We start from the raw sequence: 10,432 nt of genomic DNA, 5'->3' as shown, positions 1-10,432 counted from the left end.
GACAGCAATGAGCCTTCTGCTGCAACAGGAGGAATGAGACTGCAAGGCAGAAGGAACAGATCTGGGCGGCTATGGGGGTGGAGGGGCAAGTCCCTGAAAGATATAATACGGGGGAGGGCAATTCTAATTCATCATTGACCAAAGAGCACGAAGGAACATTTTTCTGTGTTATAAAAGGGTCATCTTGATGAGAACAGCAACAGGTGCTCTTGACTATACAATGCTGGAAACCTGGCCTCTTTTTTTGGACTCGTGGACTCTTGGTGGCTCAGGAGGGGAAGGCACATGTCAAACAGCACTTGATTTTTTTTGTCTTGAAGAATTCTATGTACAGAACTTTCTGTAGAAGAATAGACATTTACAGCACCAAATAAATGGAGGGAGGTCTGGAGGGCGTTCTGGGAATCCTCCAATGATATTCTCTGATTTGTCCACAATCTCCGCTCTAGAGAGAAAGTTCTTTCAGGAGAGCGTCCCTTATCAGCTGATGGCACTGTCCCCGTCTCCGTCCTTGTCAGACTCATCCTGCATCTCGTCTGAGTTCCCCGAGTCGCTGCTGGCCACGGAACTTGTGGACGGAGAATTTCTGAAACGAACAAATGTGAATGTGACTCTCATATTCCATTCCATCCTCTCCTCTCTCATAAGTTAGACTGATGGGGAATGGACATTCTCAGTGAAGTCACCGGTCTCTAGTGAATGGATAGGCTGCATTCTCTGTGATGTCACCGGTCTCTAGTGAATGGATAGGCTGCGTTCTCAGTGAAGTCACCGGTCTCTAGTGAATGGATAGGCTGCATTCTCAGTGATGTCACTGCAGCCTATCCATTCACTAGAGACCAGTCTTGGCAATGTTGCTGGTCTCTAGGTTATGCCACTTGTTTCTCTCTCTTATGAATTAGATTAAAAAGAAACTATACTATGTCTCTACGGAATGTATAAGCTGCAGTCTCCGCAGCGTCTCTATTTTATGGGTGTTCTCAATTCTCACTGAGATTTTTAGTGAATTTGCTCTAATTCTGACTGATTAACCTCCAGGTTCTGTTCTAAGCTCTCCCACTATATTAGGGCATTGTGTTAGGCCCTCACCTGCCCACTGACCCCTTTATAAGTCTTCGGCAGGTTTCCATCTGTACATCGAGGCCTCTCTTCATGCTGCACATTTCCATGTATTCGTGAAGATGCCGATTCATGTCGCTTTTTGCCGTCGCCAGTTCCATCTGTCGTATGGAAGAAAAATCATTATATTTGGTGATCTCCGATAGCAGGTGGTTGATGATTAACTGTTTTTTTTTTTTTTGCTGCGTGTGCTCGACCCTCACCTCGATCTGACCGATGGTCTCCTGGTACTCCTTGTCCCGTGTTTTCAGGAAGGTTTCCGTCTCCTGGATCAGATTGCCCAAACTCTCTTCCTGCTAGAGACAGACAATAAAGAAGGAATAAAAACTCTGCAGACGATGTAGAGAGCTACCATTTATAGTAAAGTACATTGGGGGGAATCAAAGCACTTGCGACAGTTTTAGCCTCTTAGATCATTTTTTTTTCAATGTGCAAATCTGTCTTTTAACACGTGCCCCATGAGATGACGAGGGAGCATGAAGCCGGCTTCCTGGCCAATCAGAATGCCGGGCGCTGCGTCATTACACAGCACCCAGCTTGCTGATTGGCCGGAAATTCGGCTCCATGCTCTCTCATCACAAGTGATGCCCGGCTTCCTGATACAGGAAGTACTTGTGGTAGGCATCGGAGCATTTGGACGAGTACGAGTACTCGCCAAAATACTCGTTGTCGGCACTGATATCGATACTAGTATCGGTGCATCCATAATTATATTATATATATATCTATCTATCTACATATACAGTGGTTAAGTTGCATTAGTGAAATAAATGAACTTTGCACGATACTCTGAATAGATCTGTGAATGAATGGCTTGGTAATGCAAGCAGAGAGCTATGCATCGCATTAGGCCCCATTCACACTAAGCGATTTTCAAATCGCGCGTTTGTCGGGCAATTTGCATTTTGCGCGATATCGCGCAAATGCTTGCATTGAGCAAGCTGGAATCGCAGCAAAATCCGCTCCAAAAAGGGTCCTGCTGTAGCGACGCACGACCCGCGACAGCAGGACCCTTTGCCCCATTGCCATGCATTGGAGAGCGATATCGCGCGGTAAATAGCCGCGATATTGCGGGAATTACCGCGCGATAAATCGCTCAGTGTGAACGGGGCCTTAGGCTTGCAGGGAGAAGCAACCCCAGGTAGGTGTGTGGGGGCTGCGGAATGGCACCATATTTAAATCTATTCCGACACCGCCCCCTGCACAGTGATCCAATCAACAATGCTGCTCAGGGAGCAGGAACAAAGTATTAGTGACGGTGCGGGGGCATGTGGGACCCCCAAGATCTGACCTGCGGCCCTCACACACACACACACAGTAGAGCGGTCTGGGTCTTCTGCCAGGAAGGGGATGCTTTTTCTTTAATCAAGTTAATAGTTTTTGATGCAGCCTCACTTCATAGGAAAATGTAAAATAAAGCTACAGTTCTAAGGGTGACAATGACATTCAGTCCAGATAAATTGGCTGCGAGAAAACTTGCCTCTGCCGGAGCTTCCGCAGACGGGTTACAGTTTGCAAAATCTTCCCACAACAGCAGCGTGTCCTCGTTCTCCTCCCACGTCAAACTGTCGCAGTCATCATCAATGTCATACGTCTCTCGTCTATAGATAATATGAAACAAATCACACAATTACTCAGATCGTAGAGCGCTGCATAGAGATCCTAATGTCTCAGACTTGTCAGTTCCATACAACCCACAAGGTGGCAGTGTGGTACAACGGCTGCTATGGGGGAAAAGCCTTAACCCCATAGTTCTCCTGTTCTCCAGGAAACACTGGTAGATCGCGATCGGCTCACCGACCAGTGTGCTGTCCTCCCGCGGTGCTCGTGCGGCCGAATGTGTCAGACGCTGCAGACAGGAGGACAGGAGGACAGGATGCCGGAGCACGAGAGGAGACCTGGGAAGCTGCTGCAATGTTGGTAAAAAAAAGAGACAGCAGAGCGAGAGAGAGAGAGAAGAGACAGCAGAGCGAGCGAGAGAGAGAGAGAGAGAGAAGAGACAGCAGAGCGAGCGAGAGAGAGCGAGAGAGAGAAGAGACAGCAGAGCGAGCGAGAGAGAGAGAGAGAGAGGAGAGACAGCAGAGCGAGCGAGAGAGAGAGAGAGAGAGGAGAGACAGCAGAGCGAGCGAGAGAGAGAGAGAGAGAGGAGAGACAGCAGAGCGAGCGAGAGAGAGAGAGAGAGAGGAGAGACAGCAGAGCGAGCGAGAGAGAGAGAGAGAGAGGAGAGACAGCAGAGCGAGCGAGAGAGAGAGAGAGAGAGGAGAGACAGCAGAGCGAGCGAGAGAGAGAGAGAGAGAGGAGAGACAGCAGAGCGAGCGAGAGAGAGAGAGAGAGAGGAGAGACAGCAGAGCGAGCGAGAGAGAGAGAGAGAGAGGAGAGACAGCAGAGCGAGCGAGAGAGAGAGAGAGAGAGGAGAGACAGCAGAGCGAGCGAGAGAGAGAGAGAGAGAGGAGAGACAGCAGAGCGAGCGAGAGAGAGAGAGAGAGAGGAGAGACAGCAGAGCGAGCGAGAGAGAGAGAGAGAGAGGAGAGACAGCAGAGCGAGCGAGAGAGAGAGAGAGAGAGGAGAGACAGCAGAGCGAGCGAGAGAGAGAGAGAGAGAGGAGAGACAGCAGAGCGAGCGAGAGAGAGAGAGAGAGAGGAGAGACAGCAGAGCGAGCGAGAGAGAGAGAGAGAGAGGAGAGACAGCAGAGCGAGCGAGAGAGAGAGAGAGAGAGGAGAGACAGCAGAGCGAGCGAGAGAGAGAGAGAGAGAGGAGAGACAGCAGAGCGAGCGAGAGAGAGAGAGAGAGAGGAGAGACAGCAGAGCGAGCGAGAGAGAGAGAGAGAGAGGAGAGACAGCAGAGCGAGCGAGAGAGAGAGAGAGAGAGGAGAGACAGCAGAGCGAGCGAGAGAGAGAGAGAGAGAGGAGAGACAGCAGAGCGAGCGAGAGAGAGAGAGAGAGAGGAGAGACAGCAGAGCGAGCGAGAGAGAGAGAGAGAGAGGAGAGACAGCAGAGCGAGCGAGAGAGAGAGAGAGAGAGGAGAGACAGCAGAGCGAGCGAGAGAGAGAGAGAGAGAGGAGAGACAGCAGAGCGAGCGAGAGAGAGAGAGAGAGAGGAGAGACAGCAGAGCGAGCGAGAGAGAGAGAGAGAGAGGAGAGACAGCAGAGCGAGCGAGAGAGAGAGAGAGAGAGGAGAGACAGCAGAGCGAGCGAGAGAGAGAGAGAGAGAGGAGAGACAGCAGAGCGAGCGAGAGAGAGAGAGAGAGAGGAGAGACAGCAGAGCGAGCGAGAGAGAGAGAGAGAGAGGAGAGACAGCAGAGCGAGCGAGAGAGAGAGAGAGAGAGGAGAGACAGCAGAGCGAGCGAGAGAGAGAGAGAGAGAGGAGAGACAGCAGAGCGAGCGAGAGAGAGAGAGAGAGAGGAGAGACAGCAGAGCGAGCGAGAGAGAGAGAGAGAGAGGAGAGACAGCAGAGCGAGCGAGAGAGAGAGAGAGAGAGGAGAGACAGCAGAGCGAGCGAGAGAGAGAGAGAGAGAGGAGAGACAGCAGAGCGAGCGAGAGAGAGAGAGAGAGAGGAGAGACAGCAGAGCGAGCGAGAGAGAGAGAGAGAGAGGAGAGACAGCAGAGCGAGCGAGAGAGAGAAGAGACAGCAGAGAAAGTGAGAGAAGAGACAGCACATAGTAACGTGAGAGAGCGCAAGGAGAGAGAAGAGACAGCCAAGAGAGAGGGCCGGTTCACACCACAGTCTGCGTTCCAGAGTGTTCGGCCTCTAGAACGCAGCATTTTAGCAGATCGCACTGGACCAGAACGCAGACACTAATGTGCCTGCGTTCCGGGTGCAGCGCCATTGACTTTAATGCACCGCCACGTCCCCTCCCGTCCCTGAATGCAGGTGTTTTTTCGTTGATAGATCTCATTGAGCTCGTCATTTGAAAAGTAGATCTCCAGACGAATAATTGTGGGCGCCCCTGCATTAAACCTTCTCCCCCATAGATCTCAGGAGCCGAGCAAGCTACCTTATGTACAAAGCGAACGTATTTCTTACATTGGTGAGCTTTTGTATTATGGGAAGCCTTCTTAACAAGCAGACTTTTGACTTCTAGATAAGTCTGGCTGGCTCAGCTTCCGTGCACGGCAACCAATCAGCTTCTCTCTTCAGTTAAGATTTAAAAATGAAACAGAGAAGCTGATTGGTTGCCGTGCACAGCTCCCCCAGTTTCGATAAATTCCCTTCATTGTCTTTTATTTTCGCAGTGTTCCCCTTTTTTGACCAATCGGTCTACATTTCATCCTCCTCTACAATGCATTATAAGACAAGTGTACAGCAGGGGTAGCCAAACTCTGGGCCCTCCAGCTGTGGGTGAAACTACAAATCCCATGATGCATCTCTCTCCCTAGGAGTGAGAATCTTGCAATTCCTCATGGGATTTGTAGTTCCACCCACAGCCGGAGGGCCGGAGTTTGGCTACCCCTGGTGTACAGTATTAAACCTTTAAAAGAAAACCGAAGCGAAATCTAGTGCTGAAAGGTAGAGCAATACAAGACAGGCCCCCAATATGTTCACTATTTATGTTGTGTGCTCCAAAGTCAATGCAGCTTCTGCACTGCAGCATCAATGTTAAACAAGCATGCAGCCTGCCAATCTGGTCTGAGGTGTCCCGATCATTTGCTCAGGCATTAGAAAGCTTCCCGAGTTCGGAGGACCTTAGCTGGGCTTGTAGAAACATTATCCGTTTAAATAGAAAGTCCCAATATATCGGATTTATTTCAGTCTTTACCCAGAGTTCAGGGTGTGACATCAGCGCATATGTTGGGCCTGGGATATTTTAGGACGTCCGGCTTAAATCGGCATCTTTCAAACAAGCCCCTCCTTCCCTTCTAACAGTCGCAGGGCCTGGATAGAGTCAGACTTGGCTGAGATCTCCAGCTTATGTCGTTCACATCCCTTCCCAGGAAAACAAGTCTGGACGGCTGCTAATCGCAGTCTGCCAACACAGGAAATGGCTAATATGCAGGGAGCCCGTTCAGCACGGCCAGCCACTTATCGGGGACCGTTCACCAACACTGCAGATCTACCCTCCCTACTGGTTTCATGTGGGTCCCAGTCGAAGAAATAGATGTGCACCCGTAGAATTACTCTGTGAACATCAAGAGATGTGAAGATCGGTCACCAGCACAACAAAATGCGAGGAAAATATTGTTTATTGCAAATAATGTCACATGGGTCACAATAGCTAAGATTTTTGGGCCATGCATGTTCCCTTCCCCAAGGCGAAACAGTCTATTTTGACCCATGTGACGTTGTTTCCCCTTGGGGAAGGGACCGTGCGCGGCCCTCGATACGTTGGCTATTTTGACCTATGTCACATTATTTGCAATAAACAATATTTTCCTCTGCATTTTGGAGTGCTGCTGACCCATCTTCACATCTGAGGTTCTGTATGGCACCATCCATGGCGGTCACTACGAGCACCTATCTTATCTACACTGGTCACGGCACATTGTGGAGTGCTGGTGAACCATCTTCACATCTGAGGTTCTGTATGGCACCATCCATGGCGGTCACTACGAGCACCTATCTTATCTACACTGGTCACGGCACATTGTGGAGTGCTGGTGAACCATCTTCACATCTGAGGTTCTGTATGGCACCATCCGTGGCGGTCACTACGAGCACCTATCTTATCTACACTGGTCACGGCACATTGTGGAGTGCTGGTGAACCATCTTCACATCTCTGAGCTTTTGCATGGCACCATCCATGGCGGTCACTACGTGCACCTATCTTATCTACAATGGTCACAATGCTGTATGGCGTGCAGTGGTCACATTCAACAAATTTACTCTACATACATATAACAGCCATATAGCACATGTACCTTGATAAAAAGGCATAGCACCATATTTGACTTTTGTCTATTCTTCAGCAATCCGCACTGGAACTTGCCGGCCATATACCGGGACGTCATGCAACTCACGGTGTCGCTGAGCCCCCCTATGCAATCTATTACTTATGATTGCAATGCCGACTGAGAAACGCTTTCTCTGTGCCGCAATGCTGTCAAAGACGTAGATAGCATGAGGGGGGTTAAGTGACACCAGGAGTTGCATGTGATCACCGGTAAATGGCCGGCAGTTTCCACTGCTGATTGCTGGAGCACGGAGAGACATTAAACCTGAGGCCATGCATATATCCAGGTGTATGTATGGCTGGTAAATGATCAAAGTGTAGGGTGAACCTCCACTTTAAACTGGAGGTGGCCCTAAAAAGATTGCTCTATAAAATAAAACCACTAGGTGCGGAAGCAAAATTGTAACAACTTCTATTGTTCACAAATAGGTGTACAAGATCTTTTCCTGTCACTGCTGTGCCACTTTTCAGAGGAACAAAGCCATAATCAAAGAAATCTACTGCTTCCGGTGCCACCAATCACCACCACCGCTGGAATTTGGGTCCCCTAAAACCTGAGCACTGGAATAGTGTCAGCACAGGAGTGCCACCAGTCACCACCACTGCTGGAATTTGGGTCCCCTAAAACCTGAGCACTGGAATAGCGAGCGTCAGCACAGGACGGTCTGGACGTAGAGTGGTGGAGCGCTGCACCTCATTGATTTGTATAAAATGGTTTCTCTAGTACGTGGTGAAGTCTTGGTGGGGGGGGGGAGATCCCTAGGATAGTGATGGATGAAAGCACAATGCCAAGGAAATAAGTCCAGATACAGTTTTATCAAAAGGAAGTCTTTAGTGTGATAAGTGAAAACTGTTTTTGGACTGATTTCTGCAACTTGAGAATTTGCGGTATCCATTCATTTAGAAAGATTGCTCTTATGCCCAGATATGAGGAAATGAGTTTGGCAGATAACAGATTCGGGCACGGCTTCTGATGATTCAGGAGTATAGGGGCAGCCCTCGAAAAAGTTGTTCTCTTGCTAGCAGAATCCTCCTACAAATTGCCCAATTTAAAATTGTCGCAGCTGCAATGGACAATGGGAGGAAGCTCTAAGGCCCCACTCACACCGAGCGATTTATCGAGCGATTTTTGCAGCGATATCGCTCATATTTCCACGCGATATCGCTCTATGTAGCTTCTCCAATCCATTTCAAATGGAGCTGTTCACATCTCGTCGCTCAATATCGCTTGTCGCTCCTACATGACCATTTTTTCGAGCGATTTTGCTCCTGATTGCATACAGCCCAATAGGGACAAGTCGCTCAATATCGCTCATATAAAATCGCGCAATTTTCATGTCGCTCAGTGTGAATGGGGCCTAAAATACTCTTTTAAAGCAGTTCTATAAACCATTTTCAGGGTTATTCACAAAAGGGGCTAAGAGTTTGGAGAATGCCGGAGAAGTGAACAATCTAGGACAACATCGCTGAACCTGGAAATGTGAACTTAATTGAAGAATTTTTCCAGATCAGCTATTTTGGCCTAGATTGTTAACTTCTCCGGTCTTCTCCAAACTCTTCACCCTTTTGTTAGTAAATCTTGTGCAAAATAAAAAAACAGGGTTATTATCAGGATCCTATTTATTTATAGCACTGAATTCCACTTGATAAGTACCTGCCCTCTTCATACACAAGCATAGCCATGGGACACAACACTCGCTCGTCACACATATGGTATCCCATCATACTTACAGCTGGTTGAACATTCTCTTCATCTCATCCGTGATGTTGAGAGAACAGCTGACTTCATCGTCGGAGAAGTGGCCGGCATCTGCGTCGTGCTCGGCGATGTCTTCCGCTGTCACCTTTCGCTCCCTCTTTTTGGACACAGTCCCCACCTGTAGAGATAGAAGCTTTGTCAGTAACAATCCTCTCTTTATAAAGCCCTCTTTGGCTCAGTGGGCATGAGGGAGGCTTGAGTTTGGCGTCGACAAGCAGCACCGCGTACGCATTCACTTTGATGAGCACGTTCAGTGGCAGCCTCGGCCTGTGGCGCACATGCAATGCGGAGCAGGATGCATAGCAAAGAGCAAGCCCTAATCTACAGTCCCTGCCCTATACGTCACACAGGATAGGAAAGGGATACAAAGTTATAGTCACAACGTTACAGAACGGAATGGAAGACAAAAGAAAACCAGAGGGTCTGACCCTCATCGCTATACTTGTACGTATGGTAGGAAACCCGTTGGTGGTGGCGGCGGCTACCATGATTGGATCTTTAGTGCTTTGGAAACGCTGCATGGTCCAACTTAAAGCTAAACTCCGGGCAGACATAAATGAATGCATCATGAAGTGTGTTTTCTAATGCAAGTAGTAAAAGAACCTCAACTTGTTTTTGTATCAGCCTTTTCCACAGCAGAGCTTGGATTGGGATTAGCAGCACAAGGAAGCCGTCAACTACACTGCCATCCTCACATGCCATCCAGGAAGGTGTGGATAGGAGTCATCAGTCTGCTGCTTCTGAATTTGCTGCCCAATTACAGGTTGGGGGAGGAGCAAGACTTATTAGTACTACTTAAAGGAGAACAATGGGGTAAGTGTTTTTCCCCATGGTTCTCTTAAGGGTCACGGGAGGACATAAACTAGCGTCCTCCCGTGACCCCAAAGCTCAGTATATCGCGAGCTACAGCTCGCGGTATACTGAGACCACCGCAGCCGGGACGGATCCCTACATTACTATCAAGATCCACCCAGCTTCGTGATTGACAGCTGGCTCTGCCTATCTAGAGGCAGAGCCAGCTGTACCCGCCCCCTGCCCTGTCCATTCCTCCAGTCGGCGCTGGAGGAGCGGGGAAGGGGCAGAATAGTCGGCTCAATAGATCGGGAAGTGAGCAAACACATACCGTTGCTCGCTCACTTCTCGATCATGTCCCAGAGACGACTGTCACTCACGGCTCTCAGCAGGGACAGGATCGAGAAGTGAGCGAGCGACGGTATGCGTTCGCTCACTTCCCGATCTATTGAGCCGACCTGTGACAGTTTCATTGTCACACGTCGGCTCGAACTATGAGTTTGAGCGATATTCAGTCACCTCATAGTTCTCCTTTACTGCAGCAGAGAAAACGTAGGTCTCCTGCCCTGCCAGGTAGGGCTGTGCCATGTTGCAGAGCTGTGTAAATCTCAGGACTTGTTACACGGCAATCTAAATCATCTGGCAGGTAAAACAGCTCCTATAAATGCCTGTTGTCTGTGTATTTATCCATTTGCCCAGAATTCAGCTTTAAATGGACCTTCCTGCATCTCTGTGTGTAGGGCAGGGTGTGTCCAAACTCCGGCCCTCCAGTTGTGGCGAAACTACAAATCCCATGCTGCAATGCCTCATGGGATTTGTAGTTCCACCACAGCCGGAGGTCCGGAGTTTGGACACTACTACCTCGTAGTAGATG

At 49.2% G+C, this 10,432-nt stretch overlaps 1 protein-coding gene across 1 annotated transcript in view; it reads right to left on the bottom strand.

Annotated features, from left to right (window-relative positions):
• Nucleotides 1-185: 185 nt before the first annotated feature.
• Nucleotides 186-10,432, bottom strand: part of IFFO2 (intermediate filament family orphan 2) — an 86,489-nt gene continuing 76,242 nt past the window's right edge. Inside the window, exons 6-10 of the mRNA XM_018558171.1 lie at nt 8,739-8,884; nt 2,600-2,720; nt 1,323-1,412; nt 1,090-1,220; nt 186-586 (exon numbers count right to left, since the gene is read on the bottom strand). Coding sequence (XP_018413673.1) covers nt 481-586; nt 1,090-1,220; nt 1,323-1,412; nt 2,600-2,720; nt 8,739-8,884 — 594 coding nt within the window. The 3' untranslated portion in view covers nt 186-480. The remainder of the gene's footprint in view (nt 587-1,089; nt 1,221-1,322; nt 1,413-2,599; nt 2,721-8,738; nt 8,885-10,432) is intronic.

The sequence above is a fragment of the Nanorana parkeri genome, unplaced genomic scaffold, assembly GCF_000935625.1.
Source record: "Nanorana parkeri isolate BGI_ZX_2015 unplaced genomic scaffold, ASM93562v1 scaffold323, whole genome shotgun sequence".
In the NCBI taxonomy this organism is placed as follows: Eukaryota; Metazoa; Chordata; class Amphibia; order Anura; family Dicroglossidae; genus Nanorana; species Nanorana parkeri.
This window is presented reverse-complemented; position numbering and strand designations above follow the sequence as displayed.